The sequence below is a fragment of the Tachypleus tridentatus genome, chromosome 13 (assembly GCF_004210375.1).
Source record: "Tachypleus tridentatus isolate NWPU-2018 chromosome 13, ASM421037v1, whole genome shotgun sequence".
In the NCBI taxonomy this organism is placed as follows: Eukaryota; Metazoa; Arthropoda; class Merostomata; order Xiphosura; family Limulidae; genus Tachypleus; species Tachypleus tridentatus.
In genome coordinates this window covers 181,765,244-181,791,765 of record NC_134837.1, presented here as the reverse complement: position 1 = coordinate 181,791,765, position 26,522 = coordinate 181,765,244, and the positions used below count along the sequence as shown (strand labels likewise).

The window sequence follows — 26,522 nt, the reverse complement described above, 5'->3', positions numbered from 1 at the left end:
AGACTTCACTATACATGTACAAGCACAAGAGTGGAGCATGTCCCCTTTGAAATACTGAAAATATTTTCCTTTCACCAAAGCTTATAAACAAATTCACTTCGGTAACTGCCGCTAATGGAATATGCCAATAAATGTTATTTAAGTCGATTAACTTAAGGATGTTCCCCTGATAGCGCCACTGTGGGCTAGATTTACATGTGACAGCTCAAGGATGAATTACAGTAAGTTGGCGTTCATAATTAATTGCTCTAAGTAGATAGTTATGATCTACAACTCTTCCTTCGTAAACATGCATTTATTTTAGGATATTTTAGTCTATTTTGGTGTCTTAGATTTTTTGTGTAAACTTATTCTTCGATAAAAAACACCCTCCTTTAACATACAAGAAGACATCATGATATCAGCATATACTGGTTCAGTACATGGGCCTCTCAGTGACACAGTGTACCTCGATTAAGCTATGTTACACCTTCATATTTGTATGTATATTTAGAATATGGTTCAAATATTCGGTCAGCATGATTAGGCCAATTAGAAAGCAAGTGAATACTGATAGGCTGGATTGCCCCCATACATACTGGCTCAGTCTGAAGGCTTATAACAACAAGAACCAGGTTTCGAAACATAGATAGCCCAATTATATTGCTTTGTGTTTTTTAAGAACAAGGAAAGAAACAAACAGATTAAGTTATTTTATCTTACCCTCTCCTAATACTAGTAACACTTCCTTCTTTTCAGTTAAATATCAGTATTTCTATTTTCAGTGCCTTTTTCAACTTTGACATGAAATCTTTTCTTGAATGCAACATGATTTTACTGGGCTCAGCCCGGATCGACCAATGTTTAGCAGTAAGGTTAATATCATTCTAGTAAGTCAGGACACTATTTCAGAACATAACGTTTATAAACGTCAGATGGTAGAACAGATATTAATTTTCCTTTTTTTTAGTACTCGTGTTCTCTCAGTCGCCATGATCCATACTTATTGAAACGTACTCAATGTTATTTTAATTATAAAACCTTATTATTGGTATACGTTTCTGTTTATTAAAAATTAATTAATTAATTTAAGAAATAAAAATGAAGACTATAGTATCTTGAATACATTGTTACGATAATTATGAATGAAGATTCTAATCTCTTGAATACATTATTACGATAATTAATAATAGTGCATTATCTTAGCGCTTGACAATTAAAAATTATTACAACGATAAAGAATAAATAAAATTATTGGATTTTCGTGTATTTTATTACAATACCTTTCAATTGGCTGAACAAAGTAACCTCGAGTGTAAACCAGAATTAATGGTTCATATATCCAAATAATGTTTTCGTGTTTCATTTTTGTAGAATATTCAGAGTTAAAGACATATGTTGCTAAGAAAGTCGAGCTACATACAGAACACATGTGTACAACGAAGATAAATTATTGTAGCTTCTTCAGATTTCCTTTATTTTATCGCAAGATCGAGATCATAGTCAGGATTAGTTTATTAAGCCGCAAACTTCTGTAGACTAACAAACTTTTCTGCTATATATATTTGTTTGTTATATTTGCCCCTCGTTGGTACAGCGGTAAAGTTGCGCCCTGTACAATTTTAAAACGTTCAGAGTAATACATTTAACGAATTATCATAATAACACTATGCGTATTGCTACACACGTCTCTTGTATCTGCATACATCATACTGTAATGGAACTCTTACTTATATGATACTGTATAAACTTTTTATTACGCAAAATGGAGCCCCCAACTTCGCGAAATTTGTATCCTGTGTGCTTGTAAATTTGCAATAGGGGTCATGATTTTTCTATTTAGCCTTCGTTTCCCGTCACAGAGAACTTTATTTTTTTCATTCTGAGGGTGCGGATATGACGTCACGAATACGTTATACGCTAATTTAATACACTCGTGTTTTTTATATAAATATAATAGTACTGTCTATTGCATGTCCATGTAGATACTTCGCAGAGTGTGGATGGTTCTTCACCGAAATTGATATAGAAATTTTTTATTCATGAGAAGATACATGCAAATTTACGGTTTCACGTTTTGTGTTTTGTTGTATTTATGTGCTTTTTGATTTGTTTGTTTTCTTAATTATATATAAAGGAAACAACTTTTCATGTCCTAAGATGACCTTTCATTAATCATGAATTACGTAACTTCCGTTCAGGGTACGGGTACCGTAGCTAGTGTTATATAATTCATATCTATTTTAGGCACCATCAAGACCTTTCATTCGATTCCAGGCAAGCTGCGCACGTTAGGCTTTCGATTATATGTCGTATGATAAATAATAACTGTGTTTAATTCATGCCTTTCGCCTTTATAAATGTACGACATTGATTGTTTATTTGTTTTTGAATTTCGCGCAAAGCTACTCGAGGGCTATCTGCGCTAGCCGTCCATAATTTTGCAGTATAAGACTAGAGGGATTGTTTTTGTTTTTGGAATTTTGCACAAAGCTACTCGAGGGCTATCTGTGCTAGCCGTCCCTAATTTAGCAGTGTAAGACTAGAGAGAAGGCAGCTAGTCATCACCGCCAACTCTTGGGCTACTCTTGTACCAACGAATAGTGGGATTGACCGTCACATAATAACGCCGCTACGGCTGGGAGGGCGAGCATGTTTAGCGCGACGGGAATTTATATACTCTGAAAACACAATTTCGTAACAAAATTATTTTATTAAGATATTTAAATTTTCCTTAATTCTGAATCGAGTCTCCGTTATGATCCCTTTTGCAAAATATTTATAATGAATCATATTTTTATGACGTTTACATTGCTTTCATTTTTGTAGCGAAACTTAAAAGCGGATTTAAGGTGTAAAAAAATCGCTTTCCCAGAAAGAATAAATAATACTAAGGTGTCACAGTTATTAAAAGCAATTAAAACGATCTTAGAGTTTGGGGAGAAGAAAATAAGACACCGATTCTGTTGTTTTAAAACGTGTGTTCGTCCAGCAGCCATTTCACTCTTTGGAATCTGCAGTTGTTTCTCGTTCACAGTATTTCCGATGACTGGTTGCTATGACAAAAAAAAATTGACGCTTCCGCCTTTCCTCAAATATTAAGCATATTCTAGTTTTTGAATAACTTTGGTATCATGCGCACGCTGTAGAATATTATGCCACATCTTATGCCGCCAATTCTTACAAATATAGCTGTATGAATCTACTATAAACAAATGTATAGACGTTTCGTTCAAAAGACCGATATTGTTTTCGGCGGACTCAAATAACTGTGACTTGTATTTCAGATAATACTGAAAACAAAATTCTTCTGGACAAATCGGATGGCCTACAAAGACAGTAATCTAGTTTTTACGAAGTAAATCGCAGTAACAAAAACTATAACTACCTATGACTAGTGTTTAATGTCACTCTTGCATATTTTGATTTTCGATTTATTTTAACACTTAACTTTGAAGTAGTTGTCGTATAAAAAAGTTAATTTTTATTTACTTCTAGGTTCTGTTTGTTTTTTAATTTAGCGCAAAGCTACACGAGGAATATCCGCGATAGCCGTTCATGATTTAGCAGTATAAGACAAGAGAGAAAGCAGTTAGTCAACACTACCCACCTCTAATTCTTGGGCTCTTCTTTTACCAACGAACAGTGGGATTGATCATAACATTATAACGGACCCACGGCTGAAAGGGCGAGCATGTTTAATGCGACGTGGATTCGAACTCTCGACCCTCAGATTACGAGTCGAGTATCTTAACCATCTGCCAAGCCGAGCCCTCTGGGTTCTTTTCTCTCTAAGTTACCAAGGTAATCTGTGAAGTAGCCCTCCTTCTGATTTATTTGTGTAATTACAAATTTCTTTCAAGACTACTAAATTAAGAAACAAATTACTAATGCGGAAAAAATGAAAGTTTTTTTGGCTTTTCAATTAAGCTGGAATAAATTACAGCTTAAGGAAATCTATGAAATTGATATTTTTTCGCTTCTCCTATTAGAGTTGTCAGATGCAAATAGTAATATACAATGATAAATATCTCATCACGCTCAGATTCATCTCAGTTTGGATGAATTCCAACGGACTTAAGTCATGTGCTATGGCCTTCTAACCGGCTGCTGCGTTGAGTTAACAACACCTAACCAAAAAACTACACTGCTAATGGCAGATTGGAAGCTGGCTTTCAGAACGTACGAACACGAGACACGTGCCTAGCAGTCCACAGCTGTTCTAACACAAGAACTGTGTTTTGCACCAACAAAAATGTGGTGAATTATATGCACGTATCTTTTACACTTTGCTTTTGGGTGAAGTATGATTCATAGCTAATAGTTAACTCTGAAATCGTTTGAAAGTTTCGTTTATGACGTAGGTCAGTTCAAAGCTTTGCTGTTCACAGTTGGACTTGTTTGTTTGTTTGTTTGTTTTAAATTTCGCGCAAAGTTACACGAGGGCTATCCGCGATACCCGTTCATGATTTAGCAGTATAAGACCAGAGAGAAAGTAGCTAGTCATCACAATCCACCGCCAACTGTTGGGCTATGCTCTTACCAAGGAATAGTGGGATTGACCGTAACATTATAATGCCCCCACAGATGGAAGGACGAAAAAGTTTGGTGTGACGTTGAATCGAACCCGCGATCCTCAGATTACGAGTCGAGCGTCTTAACCCAACTGGCCATGCTGGGTCAAAGCTGTACTTCTCGGTTGGTTGTACAAGGTGTGATAAAATGTCCTACATTACAATTTACACAGACTTAGAGGTGTAAGAAAGGCTAAACTTAGCCGAAGAGATGAATAGCAACACTTTACCATTACAGTTTCTAAGCCTAAGGTAAAACGTATTTTTCCCAGTAATATTACACTAGCATATGAATGTATGTTACTCTCTTTTGTCTCATTCTTTCAGTTTAGAAACGTGAACACTTGTTAAACAAAAATCATACATGTGGTAGTAGCGCACATATTAACCTATTGATGACCGTATTACCTGTATGGTGTTCATCGTAAACGATCAAGCTTCATTGACCCTTGATATTTTTTTAATATTCCACATGTGGAGAGACTTAGACGTCTCTGAATTCCCTTTGTTGAGAATAATGTGGTGACGTGGGTTACAACTGGGACATGTGACCCTCTTGGAATCAATACATAATTGTTGACTCTCACAGATTTACTCGGTTATTTACACAACTTGAAGTTAATTTAAACTGATAACTCTAACAGCTTAAAATATCTTCTTCTCTCTTATACATATTATAGAAAATTATTTATATCAACGTATATTTTATTAAACAAAACACCAAGATTGTGTAATTATGAAGCACTTTTCTTTGGCGACTTTCCTGGAATATTGAACACTGTCATCTTTGACGTCACCGCCGGACTTCTTTCTCCTCGTTTCATCACCTGGTTAGTTACGGGTCTCCAGACACATAAGCTTGACATTCTCGACTACCTTAAAAGAGTACCAACTGGTGATCCCCTTGCAAGTCAAGATTAAATTTATAAACTAAATCACACTACATTATCATTCACCAATTTAATTACATTCGGCCCTGAATCTCTGTCCACAGATTTACAACGCTAAAATCAGGGGTTCGATTCTTCTCGGTGGACTCAGCAGATAGCCCGATGTGGTTTTGCTATAAGAAAACACACACACATGCCCTTAATCTCAGTTTGTTTTGTTTTTTGGAATTTCGCGCAAAACTACACAAGCGCTATCTGCGCTAGCCGTCCCTAAATTAGCAGTGTTTAAACTAGAGGGAAGGCAGCTAGTTATCAGTACCAACCTCCAACTTTTGGGCTATTCTTTTACCAATGAATAGTGGGATTGACCGACACATTATAATTTCCCCACTGCTGAAAAGGGGGGTGCATGTTTGCCGTGATGGGGATTCAAGTCCGCAACCCTCAGATTGCAAGTCGAGCGTCCTAACTACCTGCCCATGGTAGACCTCATCTCAATCAAGACATAATAATTCAGCACATGTGATATGAAGGGAAACAATAGTTTATAAGCATTCTTTTATTGTCCTTCAGGCCTCCTCTTTAAGGTCCGAATGATTTAAGACCAAAATACCAATCAAGTAAATTGACTGATTGATTTGTTCGACCAGATTCTCAGGGGTAACAGATCTTCGATTTATAAAATTACTGTGAAATACTTTTGTCTTGTGAATATCAACTGTTTTATTCGTGTATGGAAATACGTAAATTTTTTCCAATATCCTTCTTCAGTCCAGTCAGATCAGACTTCAGTTTAACCCCGAAATAATTTTTTTGCAGAATCCAGGTTAGAACAGCTACTATTCTTAACCCCCTAAAGTCAGTGCACCTGATAACACGGGTTTTATTGTCTTAAAATGTTTAAATGTTCTTCAGAGATTCCTGTACACTTAATCTGTAAATGATATATATTTTTCTCGCTCACGTACAGATTTTCACAAAATGCCATATTTATTTTTACGTAAGTTAATTATTTTTATCGAAATCGGGTCACATTCTAATATGCTTAACATGTTGACAACCACTGGCTATAAATTTCTCTAGACCAATCGCGACGTGAGAGTCTCATCGATTATTCTACAAACCAGTCAATCACAACAAACATAATAAAAATGTTCATTGTGGTAAACGAAATAATAATTTGATCTAAATAAAAGATTTTGTTCCCGATTTGTAAAAAAATCCTTACTTGATAAAAAAAAATATTTTTGAAATCTGTGCAGCTGATTATGGAAAATCCGCTATTAAAACCAAAACAAGTGTTATGAAGTTTAAATTCACAAGGTTGTTTAATACACTCAATTTGTGTCACACTCTGGTAAAGGTGGTGTTTTGGATTTTTTTTTAGCATGCGAAAGGCCGATTTACAGAAGAAGTGCGCATGCGTGTGAAGTAAAAATATTCACATACTTCATGATATAAATTTAATAATTAAAGTAACAGTTTGTTTCTTTGTTCGTCCACAAACCACTCGCAATTATTGGATCAATCACAACCAAACTTGATAGAATGGCACATAGGACCAAAGGGCGTGTCATAGGGTGATTATTACCTGGTTTACCCGCCCTGAGCAATTCCCGCAGCAGAAATATGCTAATTTACGCAATGACTCTACAATCTTGGGTTCATTTTTTATTTCTAAATTTTTATATTGAGTTTTTTAAATGAAAAATGTTCATATTTTTTCCAAGCAAAAAAATGCACAAGGTCAGACGCTTTAGGTGGCATTTGAAAACCCATGGTCAGTTCTATATTGGATGTACAAGTGTAGAAACACTAATATTCTTTTTATTTTGGCCCAGGACGAAGTACAAACTTCTAATGTGGTCCATGAAGAAGTAGAAAACAAAACAATAGAATATCAACAAACACTGAGACTGTAGGGAGGTATTATTAAAGGTGATTATTGTAACACTATATCTGTAATGTGAACGTGAAATAACATGGTTGTAAGTAAATTACGAATGAAATAAATTATGTATATAAATATAAGTTCTTGGTTTAATTTATACATATTAGGATTGGTGCCTCAACTTGTAAAACAAGTAATCCTAGGTATATTTCATTCATTAGCTGCATGTGCCAGTGTCGTAATTTGAAATGTTTCTTTGTTTGAATTTCGCGCAAAGCTACTCGAGGGATATGTGCGCTAGCCGTCCTTAATATAGTAGTGTAAGACTAGAGGGAAGGCAGCTAGTCATCACCACCCACCGCCAACTCTTGAGATCGCCCATTTTACCAACGAATAATGGGATTAACCGTCACATTATAACGCCCCCACAGCTGAAAGGGCGAGCATGTTTGGTGCGACAGGGAATCGACCCGCGATTCTCAGATTACGAGTCGAACGTCTTAACCCACCTGGCCTTTGAAATAGGAACAGTTCTCTTGAAATGTCGGCATCAAGCGACTGTGGTCATGAATTCGCGTTCGGTCCTCCTTCATTATTTTAAATACCATTGTGGCGACTATTCACAAGTTGGCCATTAAACTCCATATTCTGTACTTTTAAAACTAACTATGAATTTAATTAGTTTCTAGAGCCGTTAAATTTGTAAAGTGTGAATGTATTACTGTTGTTGTAGAATTTTTGTTTACAGAAATATGTTTTGTATATTGGTTTGGTTGTTCTTAAACTCAACTCTACACAATTAACCATTTGTGCTCTGCCCATTACGGGATTAAAAAATTGAATATTAGCTTCTTAAGCCTATAATGTTAACGCTGATCCACTGATATGGAAGGGTATTTTTATATTGGCAACATATGTAAAAGTTAACTGAACACTTGTTTGTTTGTTTTGAATTTCGCACAAAGCTACTCGAGGGCTATCTGTGCTAGCCGTCGCTAATTTAGTAGTGTAAGACTAGAGGGAAGGCAGCTAGTCATCACCACCCACCGCCAACTCTTGGGCTACTCTTTTACCAACGAATAGTGGGATTGACCGTCACATTATAACGCCCCCACGGCTGGGAGAGCGAGCATGTTTGGCGCGACTCGGGCGCGAACCCGCGACCCTCAGATTACGAAGCGCACGCCTTAACGCGCTAGGCCATACCAGGCCCTAACTGAATACACACTATTAAATAGACTATAAAATATTGAACAAAAATGCGTAAGAAAACGAAAATAGACAGGTTAGCATTTATACACGTTTAGACGAAATAAATGATATGGTAGACGTTTACCAGGATAAGTGTTATTAGATGCGTACATATAAAAATAACTGTGTGGTTCATGAAGTCCAAGGTTTAGCATGACGCTCAGGGCGTTCGACTCACAATCTGTCTCGAAAATGTCGCTCTTTTAACCGTGGAGGCGTTATAATGTTCAATCAATCTTGCTATTTGTTGGTAAAAAAGTGGTCCATGAATTCGCAGTGAATGATGTTGATTAGTTGCTTTCCCGCTAGTTATCACTTTTAAATTAGGGAAGACTAGCGCAGAGAGTCCTTGTGTACCTTTACGCGAAATTCAAAACAAGCCATAGCAAACCAACCCACTATTCGCTGATAAAAGATTAGCCCAAAAGTTGGCGGTGGGTGGTGATGACTAGCTGGCTTCCTTCTAGTTTTACACTGCTAAATTAGGAACGGCTAGCGCAGATAGCACTCGTTTAACTTTACGCGAAATTCAAACTTACTGAGTCTGAAGTTAAAGTATCAATTGGTGAACTATTTTCACAGTCGAGATTTAACTGTATCAAATGATGTTTCTCTGAACAGCTGTTCTTGTTACCAAAGGAATTGGATTCATAGCCAGTCACGTGATCACAGTGCTCTTAGAAGATGGTTATCGGGTTCGAGCAACTGTCACAAACTCACAAGAAGAAAGCCAGCTTCGTAGCTTGTGTCCCGAAAGTCATTTCAACCTAGAGACTGTGGAAGTAGGCCTATATCAAGACCACGGTTGGGAAAGGTAAGTTTACTGAGATTAGAAACGGTCTCAATCTAGAAGCTGTGGAAAAAAACCAAAAAAACCAGTTTGAAGACCTGAAGTGGGACAGGCAGGTTTACTGAGTTAAGAAATCGTTCTAATGTAGAAATTTTGGAAGATTATTTAAATTACTACTTGGACAGATAGGTGTACGGATGTAAGAAATCGCTTCAGTCCAGAAGTTGTGGAAGGAGATCTATTTCAAGAAAAGACCGGAGCTGGGATTGGTTGGTTTACTGAGGTAAGAAATTGCTTCAGTCCAGAAGTTGTGGAAAAACCAAAGTTGGGACAGGAAAGCTTGCTTCAGAAAAAAATCGTCTCATTTTAGTAATTGTGGACAAAAATTTTCTTCAAGACCAGAGCTGGAACAGGTACGTTTAATTGGTCTAAACAGATGCATCTGTTTGTAAAGCATTTGTTTTTTAAATATAATATCCTATGACTAAGTCTTCTATTCATATATTACGATTAGCCCTATTTTATGTTCCTGACAAAATTTTTGTATAGAAAAAACAGCGTTTTGATCCATCAATCATATTGTAGAATAATTTTAGGCAGACCTAAAATAAAAGTATTTAAGTGTGAAAATATCTTGTAGAAAATTGCTCTTAACACAAGCTCCAGGACAACGTTATATCATTGAAGATAAGTGAGAAGAACAAACAGATGATTTGGTATGATGAATAATCTCGAGAAAAGCAATACAATCTGTGACAAAACTGTATGAATATCTCTAGTGACTCATACCGCTAGAATCCAGGTTTCGATACTCGTGGTGAGCACAGATAGCCCATTATGTTTGGTTTATTTTGAATTTCGCGCAAAGCTACACGAGGACTATCTGAGCTAGCTGTCCCTAATTTAGCAGTGTAAGACTAGAGGGAAGGCAGCTATTCATCATCACTCACCGCCAAATCTTGGGCTACTCTTAAACCAACAAATATTGGGATAATCGCACATTATAAAGTCTCCACTGCTGAAAGGACGAGCATGTTTGATGTGACAGGGATTCGAACCCGCAACCTTCAAATTACAAGTTGAGTATCTTAACCACCTGGCCATGCCGGGCCTGGCTCATTTTGTAACTTTGTGCATAATTTGAAACAAACAAATGATTGTCCCCAGTGGCATGGCGGAAGGTCTGCGGACTCATGCTGGTAGAAACTGGGCAGAGTACAGATAGCCCATTGTGTAGATTTGTGCTCTATTCCAGACCAGATAAACTATACGAAATTCTAGAAGACAAACTATCGTTGAAGTTATCATCATCGTTTGAAATGTTCTATTTCAGGAATAATTGTGGTGTTCCAGCAACGTCTGGAAAGGAGTACAAATGGAATTTATTCCAAACTCATCTGCCCTCCTCCAGTGGCTGAGTAATCTGCCGTCTTACGACCATGAAATTCTGGTTTCAATACTTGTGGTTGGCAGGGCACAGATAGCCCATTGCGTAGCTTTGCGCTTAACAACAACAACAGCAAAGAAAAACAACAGAAAACCTCATCCAGGTGACACTGTTTCAAAGATTAAAAACGAGTAACCTTAACGTAATATGTTGTTTGAAATTTAATAGGTTACCATCTGAACGCCTAAGAATAAATGTTTGGTCAGTTTCTCATTACCCATAAAACTATTTCAATGATACAGAAACCGGTACTCACTCTATCATATTCTCAGTGACACAGCGGTATGTCTGCGGGCTTACAACGCTATAATCCAGGTTTTGTTACTCGTAGCTGGCAGAACAGAGATAGCACATTGTGTATCTTTGTGCTTAATTCCAAACACACTTTTGTTCTAAGTGCCCTTTTTTGACAAACTATTCAAGATTATTTTTAAAAATAACTCCCAAAACTAAAGAGAGATATTCGTGCTTCATTATTTTTACCTTTTATAAAATAGATTATAAATAATAAACTTTTAAAAACGAATCCTGCTTTTTGATGCGTCAGAGATTAACTTCGTCGTTAGTAGAATTTTTTGGTATCTAATATGTTTCTGTGGACGTTTAATGAGGTGTCGATATCACACTTTCCAATATCATCAACATAAACCTTACGATAAGGCAGCTAATTTGAAGCAAATGTTATGAAATTATTTAAATAATCATTATGTTGACCACACAGAACATAATTTAACTTACGAAGTTTATTATTTTCGAAGTAGGTTATTATATGTAATTTTCAAAGTAAAGTATGCCATGTCTTTTAAAGTAAATAGCATTTTTCTCATATATTACAGATTAAAATTTTGTTATGATGATATCCCTAATTTCTTTGAACATTTTGCTTTTTCCCAGCTAATTGAAAATTTAAATCCAATTTACGTATATAGTGCTTCCTCTAGTGAGTATTTTTAATGCAAGAATTAAATTTCCAAGAGTTCTTTGTCAAGTAACTAATTGTGAATTGGAAGATTTAAGGTATTATTAGCTTGTGCCTTTCAACCACCAGAAGCGTCTGTGAACTTCAGATCACAGCTTGGAAACGTTTCAAAAACAATATAAGATGATAAGGAATAAACGTTAATAATTTGTTTCCAACTTACAACAAGATTAGAGAACCTGTTGAAGGTTTTGTTTGTTTGTTTTAAATGTCGGATTACGAGTCGAAAGCCTTAACACGCTTGGCCATGCCGGTCTACCAGTTGAAGGAAGCGGAAGTTTGGGAAAAATAATAATGGAGATGAAATACTGCCCGATCCATAAAGTTGACCAAGAATTTCAACACAAAAAAGAAGAAACTGAAGTTATATTCTCGAGTTGTGATTAAGGTTCACGACTGTTAAATCATCAAAACAAATAATCCTGAATATTTGTTCTCTCTTACTTATCTTTCATTGTAGTTGATATATAAAAATGGTTCAAGTGTTGAACCCAAAGACATTCATCTACGTAACTAATTTCCACACATCATAAAGTATGGATATCCTATGACAAAATTTTTACGTTTGATTTTAGAGACTACCAGGTAATGTTATACAAAATGGACGTAACACTCGTGATTAACGATACCAAGACAACAAAATATATTTAGCGATTCACGCCTCACATTTCCAAAACGACACCTGTGATATTTCAATTAATTTAATGTTTAAGTATTTTTTATCGTTGATAAATAATAATTGAGAATGATTTTAATTTCTTGATTACCACCATCTGTTTTATTCGGTCGTTGTTGAAACTATACATCGCTTGTTATCGATATGTTTGATCTCGATGTGGATGAGATTATGTGAGATCACCCATGCATTATTTAAAACAAAAAATATTATTTCAAGCCTCGTGGTGGTAATTCTTTAAACATAAATACAAAACTAAATCAAAAACTTCATAAAGCCAGTTGATAAGACTTTCATATTTAATAGTTTTAGTTTCTACAAGTCGGAAAGATTTCATCTTTTGGTTCGAATAAGTCCTCTGATTACCATGGAAAAATGGAACTTTGATCCCTGGCCTAGAGATGACCTATGACACTTAAAATTCTTATTAAAATTGGCGCAAGATTAGCATGTGACATTGACATAAAGTCATAAACAAAACCAAACATGGATGACCTTCATGTTAATTACAAATCAATCTTTGTGAACGATGATTGGCCACTTTATTAGGACCCCAACCTGACATGTGTTGGTCTAACATTCGAGACGATTAATACCACAAAATACCAGGTTTTGTCTTGTTTGACTGTAGAATAATACGGTCTGTTGTTAGTTCATAAGTTACGGCAGTAACTGCAGTGTTCAAACTTCTTTAAATTGTAAAACGTTTGTAATTAGTTCAAGGATCATAAAAGTATCTCAAATTATCTTCATTAGCCAGTAGAATAAATAAAACTACTTTTGTGCTCTTCAAACTAATTTTGGACAGTACATAAACGTGCTTGGTAACCTATTTTATTGGGTTAATCCTCATTGATAAGGTTTACAAATGTAATGTAAATATTAACATTATTTAGAATCATTTTCAGTTTTATTCGCTATTCAGGATGAAAGAAGAGATCCAATCTCCGCCATAATAAAATTATCCACATCCATTATATGGGCTTTCACGGGATGTGCGTCATAGGATATTCATTGTACCCTCAGTTCAGAAAAGAGAAAATCTGTTTTGTTAGACTGCGTCACTACTTTCTATTTATTCACTGACCACAATTTATGCCTTAAACACTGGTAACATAGTGCTCATTTTGTTTGCATCTTAGAAAAGCGATTTTCCAACTTCTTTTGGGTTGATGTATGTCATGTTTAATGTTCTTTATCAAATTCTAACCATTATCGAAGTTTTTATTGACTTCGATTATCTGTCTACACATCAGCAGTAGTTCAGTTCTTCCCAGAGGATAACCGTGTTTCCTAATTACTACTGTGATGACAGATGTTTGTGAATTAGAAACGATCTTTGGTAAAAGAAATGTTTCTTGTATAGGGTTGCCTACTGTGGCCTCGTTGACTTTAAAAGTTTCGTAGACCATAACTGACTTATGGATGTATCTTGAATTTATATGGATGGCTTCAGTCACTACCCTACACACCAAGTAATCAGTCAATTTTGCATATATACAGAAATTCAGTGTTCTTTAAATATGTTTTAGGAATATGTCCAGCCGATGTGATAATTTGCTGCTTAATCTATATAGCACCCAACAGTACGGTGTAGGCCATGCAACGTAACTGGCAAGCTACCTAGATTTGTAACTTTACAACTTCCTATAATGTTGTAAACTAAGCAAAGAGGCTTTGATTGTTTGTTTTGGTTTTTAAATTTCGCGCAAAGCTACACAAGGGCTGTCTACGCTAGCTGTCTCTAATTTAACAGTGTAAGACTAGAGGGAAGGCAGCTAGTCATCACCACCCACCGCCAACTCTTGGGTTACTCTTTTACCAACGAATAGTTAGATTGGCCGTCACATTATAACGCACCCACGGCTGAAAGGGCGAGCATGTTGATGATTGGTGCGACGCGAATTCGAACACGCGACTCTCAGATTAAAAGTCGAGTGCCTTAACCACCTGACCATGCCAGCCCCCAAGAGGCTTTGAAAATGTTAATACTCAATGAGCATAATACTTTGTTTCTGTTTATTTTGTTCAATTTCAGGGCCGACTCTAACTTTAAAGTGATAGCCTATAAAGAAGACAAAGAGTCAATGACACCCATCGCCAACTCTTGGGATTTGTTTGTAGTTTTTGAATTTCGTGCAAAGTTATACGAGGGATATTTTCGCTAGCCGCCCCTAATTTAGCAGTGTAAAACTAGAGGGAAGGCAGCTAGTCTAGCGCCCTAACCATTTGGCCATGCCGGGTCTCCAACCGTTGGGATACTCTTTGCTAATTAATAGCGAGATTTATTGCTCGTTATAGTGCCCTTACGGCTGAAAAGGGGTCGACATGCTTGGCGATAGCTTTCGATCCCGCGATCCGCAAATCATGAGTCTGGTACCAAAATCACCAGGTCATGCCAAACCTCCAGTGTTTCGTTTATATGTTTGGTTAGGAAATATGATGACGACTTGGTGTTCCACAGTATGAGGCTGAAACGTCTGCTTTACATCATTAGTGTTTTGTTTAAGTCTTTGTACAAAGCAATCTTTTATTTTTTTTTTAATTTCCTCCGATGTACAGCGTCTATAAAATAGTGACAGCTTAATAAGATAAAAGAAAAAATACAGAGTAAGAGAAAATACTGGATATTAAAGTAACTTAGTTGAATTTTTCTAGCGTTGTGAAATAGCTGGGCGTGTCCTAATTGTCACTGTGTTGAATTGTACATTGAGGGGTTCAGGGTTCGAGCCAGTGAACACTATAAAAGTGGTATCACTCTCGTTACTTGGTTCGATGAGTCAGACAAAGCCCTACTGGCGGAGTGTGATATAACTGGCAGGCTACTTGTCTTTCATCTAAACAGGAGTTGAAGTGTTTTTCCCTATAGCAAAGCCACATGATGCTATCTGTAGAGTCCACAGCGGGAATCGAAACCCCTGATTTTAGAGTTGTAAATTCGTAGACTTACCGCTGTACTTGCGGGGGACATCAGTAGTTGGAAAAAGAACTATACCTAAATCACTGAGTTAACCTTTAGCTCACGTGCGCAACAAGTGTTGCTCGGATTAAAAGTTCCAGTTCCGAGGTTAATTTGTTCACTGTGTATCTGGATCGTCGACAAAATGTTCAGTTTTAGACCGGATATAAGAATAGTAATGGTCTGTAAGTCTGTGAAACTCTTGTATATAAACCATCATTTGTTACAACTATTAGTAAAAATTGTTATTATAAATTGTATTGTTTTTGTGTTTTTGTCTCTATATTAAAATGTATCTGTGTTCAAAACGAAAATCGTGTGTATTAATCTTGTTAGCAAATATCATAGATTTAGTATTTCCGATTAATTAAAAGAGTAATACGTAATTCACATAAATCAGAGACTCGTCCGAAGTAATTTATACTTAATAAATATTATTTAAACTTAACACTTAATGAACTTAACACTAGCTTTGATTAGCAATATGTTTTATTATTATTATTTAGTGCAGTAAAGGGTTGCAGGTACGTCATCCATGACGCAACCAACGTTCTTGAGTTTGCATCCCTCAACAATGATTACCCCAAGCTTAATGTGCAGTGTACAAAACGGATTCTCCAAGCATGCGCAGACGACGGCGGAGTGAAAAGGGTCGTACTAACGAGTTCACTAAGCGCCATTCACGGTAGGAAAACTGTGTTAAGGTGTTGTGTTTTTTCTTGCATTAATCTCTGTGTCAACTGAATTACATAGCCAACACTTTAGTAGTAACTCGAATTTAATGTAACGTAATGAATATATCCTTCAATTTACACAGTTGGCTTGCTGTTGCAATAAAAAAAAAAAGGAGGGTGAGTTTTTTTTTCTCATCTGAGATTTTCATTGAAACACAAATAAAACTTTCTGTAGTTGATGGAAACAAAATCATTTTGAAAAATGCGCTACTTTGTAAAAATCGAGTGAATTTACACGTTTATTCGTTTGTTTTGAATAAGGTTTCGACTTTTTCCAGCTGTCCCAGACCGCAAGACAGTAGTCGCAAACTAGTAGGAACATATTTTTTCATTGTTATAATCCTAAATAAGTATAATATGTATTCAGAAATCACAATTTCAACAAGAATCACGATGCCACACGACTTCACGAAATATGAGATTAAATATTAAATATTTAGCTGAATGTTAAAGTCATTTTCTTAATTAACCCATGACAGATCACAGCTCTACAGAACCAACATTTATGGGTGAAGAGAAAAAATATTTATACAATGAAGCAGACTGGAGTCACGTTGAATCACCGGGTCTTGAGATTGGCGCCAAAACCATCACACTGGTAGAAAGAGCAGCGTGGGACTTCGTTAGAGAATTACCAGGTCAGGTGAACCATATTACGACCTGTGTAAGTTGTATAATATCGTAATTTGAAAGGAGAAAACAATAATAACATTATGTTTATTTTAGGATACAGCAAGATGAATAACATATGTTATTTATATGAAGCAGTCTTTTTTTATTTTAAAAGTTGTTGTAACAATATAATCTAACTGGAACTTGATTGTTAAAAAGGTGAAAGTTTTCGTAATAGTATTGCGTATAAATAAAGGTTGGTCGTTTAAAAGACAAGTAGAGTTGTGGTAACAACATCGTCTATCAGATCATACCATAAATAATGTCCGAAAATTTAATACAGAAAGTGCATCATCATTTCTGTCTTTGTAGAAAGCTTTAATGACTAAAATATGTAGTAGGATGTGTATAAAAATGTTCAGACAAATAAAAGGAACTAACCTAACCCCACTTTTTCAGATCATTAATTAAATAAACCTTTATGAAGATGGATGTGTCTGAGGAGCACATTAGGCATATAATGCTTTATGAGATTAAAAAAAAGACAATAGTATGGCAGGAACTACACGAAACATTCAAGGTGTTTATGGTAAGGAGACTCTCAATGAAAGAAAATGTCGAAGGTGGTTTCAGAAGTTCAAATTAGGTGACTACAGCTCAAGTGATGCGCCACGTTCAGGTCGTCCTGTTGAGTTTAATGATGACTTGCTGTTGGCTGCACTTGATGAAGGTTGGGCTGTAACAGTTGAAAAACTAACACAGAAGCTTCATTCAACCCATTCAACAGTTCACGTCATCTGCAACAGCTTGGAAAGGTGTCAAAACTTGGAAAATGGATCCCCCATGACTTGACAGAAGCCAATCTTAGAGCGATAGTGGACATTTGCACTTTTCTGAACTCTCTTGAGAGTAACTCACCTTTTTTAGACACGTTAATGACTGGAGATGAAAAATTGATATATTATAAAAAATGTTAAGTGCCAGAAACAATGTAAACTGGCTAAAAACAGTCCAAAATTGACCACCGCCCTAGGAAAGTCTTGTTAAGCGCTTGGTGGGATATTGTTGTTGTGATCCATTTTGAGTTGCTGCCACTCAATGTAAAGATTATGTCCAACTTCTACTGTCAAGAGTTAGAACGCTTGAATGTTGCACTGAAAGAAAAGAGGCCTACTTTGATCAATCATAAAAGTGTTGTGTTACACCAGGATAATGCACAGCCCCATACAACAAGGATCACATCTGCAAAGATTCAAGAGGTAGACTGGGAGAAACTTCCACATCCTCCTTATTCTCCAGACATTACCCCATCTGGTTATCATCTGTTCCGAAGTTTGCAGAACTATCTTGTTAGAAAAGAACTTGGAACAATGAAGATGTCAAAACTACCCTCTCTACATTGTTTTCCTGCAAGCCCCAAGAATTTTAAAGGAGTGGCATTCAGAAGTTTGTGAATTATTGGCAGGAAGTAATTAATAATAATGGAACATACATTATTGATTAAATAACATTAAAAGCATTTGAAATCCTTTCTCTTTTTCTGAACCTAAAACCTGACATTACTTAAGGGATGACCTGATAGTAACTAGAACTCGGTCATTTTAAAAAAAGACAGAAGTACAGTCGTCATAACAATATGATGTAGCCCTAAAACTATATTGATATTATAATATCTAACATCTTTCAAAACACTTTACGTCTTGTTTGTTGACAGAACAGTATCAACAAAATTCGCAAGCAATAACTCTCAAGAATATTTTTATGGTTAAAAACATATTTTCTTTTTGTTCTTACAACAATTCATACTAGCAAGTAATTACAATGTGTCGTTATAATAAGACATACTAATGTGTAAGTACTGTGTATTTATGTAATGAAACATTGATACGTATAACTACACTTTAAACCTTTTTAACAAAACACCATAACCTATACTTACTGTAAGTTTCTATAATACAACATTCTAACGTATAATTAATTATTTCAAGTCTTTACTTCTAAAAACACATTAAAGTACAATTATACCAGGAGTGGATAATAATTACCAGTTTGGAGTACCAGCACAACCCAGTAAAAGACCTACAACAAGTCATTTCTTAGTCATGGTAAGCAGCATGTGGCAACTTATAACAAATGAGAATTTATGAGCACAGAGATTACTAGCAAAGTCATCCACATGCTCCCAACAACATTATGTAAAATATTGAAGAGGTACCTGGAAACGAGAATAGTTTATAATTACTTCATGTGGGCTTCTCGTCGTCTTGAGATATGCATGCTATGCTATACACAGTAAAGTCACCAGATGTAGTTCTTAACACTTTTATTTTATTTTATTGCAGTCGGACTGTTGAAAAGAAAGCGAGGTACTCTAAGTGACTAATGAAAAGCATGCACTGTTAAGGGGTGTGCTTTGAACATGAGAGCCTTGTGAAGGAGTATTTTGCAGTGAAAACTACGCTGAAAGGCTATTGTCCAGATGCACGGACATCAAAGACAACATGATTGGATGTAGTTTTGGCAGATCTTACTTAACCCTCTTTATATAGAAACACCAGTGATCTTAACAAATGTAAGGCCCCAAACAGCAGAGTAACTAATGTGTTGTGTGCTAGAAGGGAAACTGAGTGGACTTAACATGAAATATCTTTTAACTTAAATTAAAAACAGTTATTTTAAGGCATTGAATTATATATTTTACTATACTTCTGCAATACGAAATACTGTAGAAATCATCTTATCTCTTTTAATACACACAAAAATATATGTCAATTAATTATTTCAAGGTAATTAAGCAGACGATAGATAGTTTTAAAAAGAGCCTAACATTTTCTGAATTTTCCAAAATATATGTTACCTGAAAAACGTAAAAACTTTATTCCACTTTACACTATGTGTTTTGTTAAAAAGGTTTAAAGTGTAGTTAAGCGTAACAATGTGTGCTCTGAACATGAGAGCCTTATGAAGGAGTAGTTTACACTGAAAGGCTATTGTCCAGATGCACGGACATTAAAGACAACATACAAACTCTATACCACTTTACACTACGTGAGTGTAATAATTAAACAAAAGTTTGATTTTACCAAATATAATTTACAGAAAAAAAGAAGTTCGAACTTGCTGTTATCAACCCAGGTCTGGTTTTGGGTCCCTTGGTGTGTGACTTCCCCAGCAGGAACTTAGAGGTAAATGATAATATTATTGTTTGTTACAGCATTTCATAATAAGAAGTAAAACTTGCGACGTAATGTAACAGAGCTAGAGGAATGTGCCCCATAATAACCCCTGTTTGTCTACCATAGAATAATTAACTTTCGTCATCGCTACAGCATTTCATAATAAGAAACTCTATCAGCAGCATCATGAATCTCAGTTTGCTTAGCGTCTTTCGTGATAAACATTACACACGGTTTCGTTTTTTCTTGATGATATTTACAACGAGTATGAGTAATGAAACACCAAAATATAATTTAATACTTATGATAATATTAACCACAGGTGTATGACTCTTTTAGCAGATAGAAGAAAATATGCGACCAACTATGAAAAAAATTGAGTTTTTTTTTCCTTTCTCACACATCTTTCAGATCGTGCAAAAATTATTCGAGGGGCCATTTCAGTTGATTCCCAAGGTGCATTTTTGTGTTTCTGATGTCCGAGATGTGGCACAAGCTCATCTAAAGGTCATGACCCTCCCATCAGCAGCCACGCATCGCCATATTGTGTGTTCAGAATCTATTTGGTGGAAGGACATCGGTCACATTTTAGCTACCGAGTTTAAACCTAAAGGTGATAGAAGTATCACAAGTTAAATCTTAGAATCATGTCATAGAATAATAACACAATGTAACACAAATAACACTATGCAACACAAATTTTGTTCCTAGATAGTATGTGTTATTTCTTAATTGCTTATGTTGTAAAAGTACAGAAAATGACCATTATTCTCTTCAAACTTTGCGTTTGTGACCTGGATAATGAAATTTAGAAATTAACCTATTTTCTATGTAAAAACAGGCAAATTTGCACAACATATGAATCAAGATTTACATGTATTTATACTAAAGTTATATAAAAATGAACAAAAATGTTTAGAAGTGAGTAGTTTTTCGAGATTTGCGACTGTAATATAAATCACTTTCACATCTCAGCCCCGAAATATAGTCTTCCATCATGTTTTTGTTATACGCTCCCAGGTCACAAAAGCAAAGTTTGAAGAGAAAAAATAGGTCTTTCCCATTTACTTTAGGCATAAGCAATTGGAAAATAGCACTTTCTGCCCAGGAACAAGAAAAAGTAAAACTTTTGTTACATAGTGTAATTTACGTACAAACCTATGCTGAATGTAGTTGATAGAAGTGTCTGAGAACGATGTTACAAAGAAATTGATATTTTAAACTCGAACGAAGACAAAAATTCAAAACTTCATAACCATAACTCTTTCTCAGGGTGGACCTTTCCTTATCAGTCTGCTTCTGATGAAGAAAGGCCCATCTTCCGAAATAACTCGTGATCTAGGGATTCGTATTTTTTTAAAATAGATTTTTAATAGAACGTCTCTTCCTAACATTTTGAGTTGATCCTTAAGAGAATATAATAGAAATTCCAATTATATAGCAGTCTATTCTGAAGAAAGCAATGCATTACATTTTACTTCCTTATTTCCTAACGAAATATGCTGTTATACCTTACTTACACAAAGACCACAATATCACACATGTACGCTAGAAGGAGGTTCAATTTTAATACTTATTAGGACTTTAATAGTTCAACTATAAATTATCATATCAGATAATGATTAGAATATGTAAAAGGAGTTGATGACTTGTATTAATAGAAATACAAAAATGGGACCCCCGCTAGTACAGCAGTAAGCCTACGTATTTACAACGTTAAAATCAGGGGTTCGATTCCACTCGGTGGGCTCTACAGATATTCAATGTGGCTTTGCTATAAGAAAAACACACACACACAAGAATGGGCGAATTATGTTTACTTCGTTTGTTTAGGATTTTCGCACAAAGCTACATAATGGCTCTCTGCTCTAGCCATATCTAATTTTAAACTGGTACACTAAAAGAAAGGCAGTTAGTCAATAGTACACACCGTCGACTTTTAGACTACTCTTGTCTGATCGAACAGTACACATACAGCTTCAAATTGCAAAACAATGGGACGCGAACCATAAATTCTCAGAAGACAACAATTAGTCCATGTCCTGTTAAGACTAGTAAATGTATTATTAATCTTTACTACTTATCAAATATATGGCCATTCTAATATTTTCTCAAAGATATATTTTTATATTGCAAACCATCGTTTCTAGTACTTGGAATGCGGACCTGCAACGCTAGCAATCGAGTTTTGATGCTCATGGTGGGTAGATCACAGATAACCAACCCATTGTGTAGATTTGAAATGGTTCACGTTTATAGTCAGTGTAAAAAACATAAGGCTTAGTAATTCAATAATCTTTTATATCTAAGAATATAATATTTTTTTCAGTAAGTTCAAAGCATCAATGCATTTCTTCATCGTTCGACAGGTTACCATATACCTACTGTTGTAGCTCCTCTGTTCGTGACGTGGCTAAGCAGTTTTTTCGAAAGATCGGATAATATGATGATTAGGCGAATTGGAAGGGAATGCTCTTACGACAATAAAAGGGTAAGAAAAGAAAAAAATTGTTTTCTATTATGGTAAAGCATGGCTGACCTCTGATGTTTGTAGAAGAAATAAAGTGCTATTAGTAACAACAAAATTACCTCACTCAATCTGTTCTATAGCAAAGTCACGTTGGGATATTTGCTAGGTTTACCCCAGATAACAAACCCCCGGATTTTAGTGTTATAAGTCCGTATGCTTACCGTTGTCCTTCTGTGGGACTAACCTCAGTCATAAAGAATGTAAAGGTAATGAAATTGAAGTAACTTTTTCTTTCGCAACTAAATATATTAACGGAAATTTAATGACTTTCTGGAGTCTCTTCTTGAAACAACCACAACGTTAGCTTTTTTATTTGTTTTTAATTTAATGATCTTCTGGAGTCTCTTCTTGAAACAACCACAACGGTAGCTTTTTTATTTGTTTTTAATTTAATGAACTTCTGGAGTCTCTTCTTGAAACAACCACAACGTTAGCTTTTTTATTTGTTTTTAATTTAATGACCTTCTGGAGTCTCTTCTTGAAACAACCACAACGTTAGCTTTTTTATTTGTTTTTAATATAATGATCTTCTGGAGTCTCTTCTTGAAACAACCACAACGTTAGCATTTTTTATTTGTTTTTAATTTCGCGCAAAGCTACTCGAGGGTTATCTGCGCTAGCCGTCCCTAATTTAGCAGTTTAAGACTAGAGAGAAGGCAGCTAGTCATCGCCATCCACCGCCAACTCTTGGGCTACTCTTTTACCAACGAATAGTGGGATTGATCGTCACATTGTAACGCCCCCACGACTGAAAGAACGAGCTTATTTGGTGCGACGGAAATTTGAACCTGCAACCTTCAGATTACGAGTCGAAGCCTTAACCCACCTGGCCATGCTGGGCCACAACTTCAGCTTTCTGTGCCCTTTTCGATTTGTAGAATGACATCCAACTATTTTTTGTTTGTACGTAGGCATGCGAAGCGTTAGAAAGTTAATAAAACACTTTGTTTCTATCTTCATCATTAAACTAAAAATATAAAACCAATAAAGAATTAACTTAATACATGCCTAATCAATACAACGAACTTGTTTGTTGTTGGGGTGTGTTTTTGTTTTTTTTCTGAACGTGTAGGTTTGATATTCTCGGTAGTTTCTGAAAGATGGTATTGTCTCGGTGATAATAAATTAGTATTTTTCTTAAACTAGAGTATCGAAATAGAATATATTAACTACATAATGTGAACTAATGTATGATCAGTGAGGTCTGGTATGGGCAGTTGGTTAAGGCACTTGACTTGCACTCTTAAAGTCATGGGTTTGAATCTTCGTCCTATTAAGCATGCTCGTCCTTTCAGGCGTGGGTGTGTTATAATGTGGCGGTTAATTCCATTATTCGTGAGTAAAAGGATAGCCCAAGAGTTGACTGTGGGTGGCGGTGACTATTCTTTCACTGTTAAACTATGGATAACTAGCGCACACAACTCTCAAGTATCTTTGCGCAATATTCAAAACAAATCATTACGACCAATGTCCTATTAACTTGAAAGAAAGAGAAATGTGAAATAGATATTCATTATCACATAATTCTAACGGGTCTAAAGATCCTTTTTTTAATTTGGAAATTGCATGAGAAAAGCTAATGTAAAAATATATTGCGTGATTACAAAATAATTGTAACTCTGATATTTTCAGTTCGTTTTCCGTTACATCCCATAACGCTGGAAGAAATTCAAACATTCTCCAATTCTAATCTTTCAGATGAGAGAAATAATCGGTGTCACTCCTCGTGACCTCTCCCAGACAGTTCTGGACACTGCCTACAGTTTGATTGAAAAAGGATACATACAAAAATCTAAAAGGCATCGATGTGAAACGGAAGAACTATTTACCATCCAAAAAAGGCAAAAATGAAAACAATGAATGTAGGTTTCAATTAATGTATTAGGCCCGGCATGGCCAGGTAGGTCATGGCGTTCGACTCGTAATCTGAGGGTTGCGGGTTCGAATCCCCGTCGCATCAAACATGTTCGCCCTTTCAGCCGTGGGGGCGTTATAATATTACGGTCAATCCTACTATTCGATGGTAAAAGAGTAGCCCAAGAGTTGGTCATGGGTGGTGACTAGCTGCCTTCCCTCTAGTCTTACACTGCTAAATTAGGGACGGCTAACACAGATAGCTCTCGAGTAGCTTTGCGCGAAATTTAAAAAAAACAACAACTTATTATTGTTTCTAAAGGTTCGTGAATTATAATAGTTTTTTCTTCTTTAATATTGTAATTTAAGTTTAGTTATTAGCAGTTGATTGTTCGTTATTTGCAAAGTATACTTACAACTGAATCCTCTCGAACTTAGACGTCAGTCTTTTGATAAACAGTGTGTTTTATTTCCTCCATTTGATAGTGGGTATACTGTTTATGTGTGTGTGTCAATAGTATATCTGGAGTTTTCACCTGCTTTTATTGATATTCAGCGCGAAGATTAAGTTTCTTCCAAAAAACTAACGGTTAACTTTTCAGTATATTTTATGACCATCCTTGCGCAGTGGTTTCGTAAAATAAGTGAGTATTGTTTGTTTGTTTTTAATTTCGCGCAAAGCTACTAGAGGGTTATTTGCGTTAGCCGTTCCTAATTTACCAGTGTAAGACTAGAGGGAAAGCAGCTAGTCATCACCACCCACCGCCAACTCTTGGACTACTCTTTTACCAACGAATAGTGAGATTGACCGTCACATTATAACGCTCCCGGGCTGAAAGAGCGAGCATGTTTGGTGTGAACCCGCGACCTTGGGATTACTAGTCGAGCGCCTTAACCGTGCCGGGCCACGTGAGTATTTGAATATTTAAAATTATAAAATAATTTATTGCATAAAGTTCATGGTAAAATTTTAGTTAAACAATGTCCGTGTTTCGATGAAAACGATATCAACCATCTTCAGGAAACCAGAAGAAACATTGGAAGTTTCGTTTTTTTCTACACCCAAATATACGTGTATAATATACATTTGTACAGTGCTCTCTATAGAATATATTTCCAAAAAATTATATTAGCATGAGTAAAATAATTTTTTATAAAGTGTGATAAACTTACAGTAAACGGATACATATTCAGTAAGTCTAACACGAGCACTTCAGTATTTAAGTATAACTCACTGTGAAGTTTCGGGAATATTAGATGACTGTTTTGTTTTTTGTAAAGTGTCTACGATAATTGTTTTCAATTCTATGTTTCATTCTAGAACAAGAACGTGTAAAAGAAGACAGCAAAAAAAAAAGAGAAAAGATAAGCAGACGAAAAAGTGATTATAACTGTTACCGCTCCTAGCAAAAGAAATTACGTTCTGAAACGACAATATTTAAAGTCCAGAACGGTTTTTTAAAACCCAAAACCCAAACAGCCAATTTTTCACGTACATCTTAAATACTATATTTTTATGGAATAAATACTAACCCTCTACAAAGTGCATAGACATCAACATATTTCAAATGAAAACCTTGTTAAATAAAGTACGAGTTTCTATTTGAAATTTATTTATTATCCAACAGTCAGCCTTCAATATTGTTATAATGCAATAGCCTGCATTTGAACATTTTTATAGGTCCAAACAGATGTTTATGTATGATGTTTAGTGTTGAAATATTGTAAATTCATTGCTTTAATATAATATTTTTTTCTCTAAATGATGAAGCTGGTAGAGTTTTAGAGAGCTAGCGATGTATATTAAATTGTCACTTTCCGAGTCATAATTAATATTGTAGAGAAAAACAGCAAGAAATGTGAAACAATTTATGTAGTTTAGAAATAAAGTCAGTGTCTTAAAACACGTGTTCTATTGTTTATATTCAAGTTGAAAAAAGTAACTCAGCTTTGTTAAAGTTCTTAACATTTACTGTCCAGAAATACTGTTGTGTTAGAAATATCGAAAATATTTATGATTTAAACATATTTTGTAGGTAATTTAACTAATAATACATAACATTGTTAACGTTATCTGAAGTCTAAAATACAATACAGGAAACAAACTAAAGAAACCTAATATCTATTAGCTATTTTAAGGCCAATAGTCATTCAATGATAATAATAGTTTAGACTGAATC

General features: G+C 35.4%; 1 protein-coding gene across 2 annotated transcripts in view; it reads left to right on the top strand.

Annotated features, from left to right (window-relative positions):
- LOC143239145 (uncharacterized) overlaps positions 1-26,246 on the top strand; it is a 35,707-nt gene extending 9,461 nt beyond the window's left edge. Inside the window, exons 2-9 of one of the 2 annotated variants that reach the window (XM_076479992.1) lie at positions 9,207-9,399; positions 15,943-16,121; positions 16,650-16,808; positions 19,882-19,967; positions 20,370-20,571; positions 22,328-22,449; positions 24,187-24,350; positions 25,664-26,246. In XM_076479992.1, the coding sequence (XP_076336107.1) occupies positions 9,207-9,399; positions 15,943-16,121; positions 16,650-16,808; positions 19,882-19,967; positions 20,370-20,571; positions 22,328-22,449; positions 24,187-24,339 (1,094 nt within the window). In that variant the 3' untranslated portion in view covers positions 24,340-24,350; positions 25,664-26,246. The remainder of the gene's footprint in view (positions 1-9,206; positions 9,400-15,942; positions 16,122-16,649; positions 16,809-19,881; positions 19,968-20,369; positions 20,572-22,327; positions 22,450-24,186; positions 24,351-25,663) is intronic. The other variant, XM_076479993.1, reaches the window with a different exon arrangement.
- Positions 26,247-26,522: the final 276 nt, after the last annotated feature.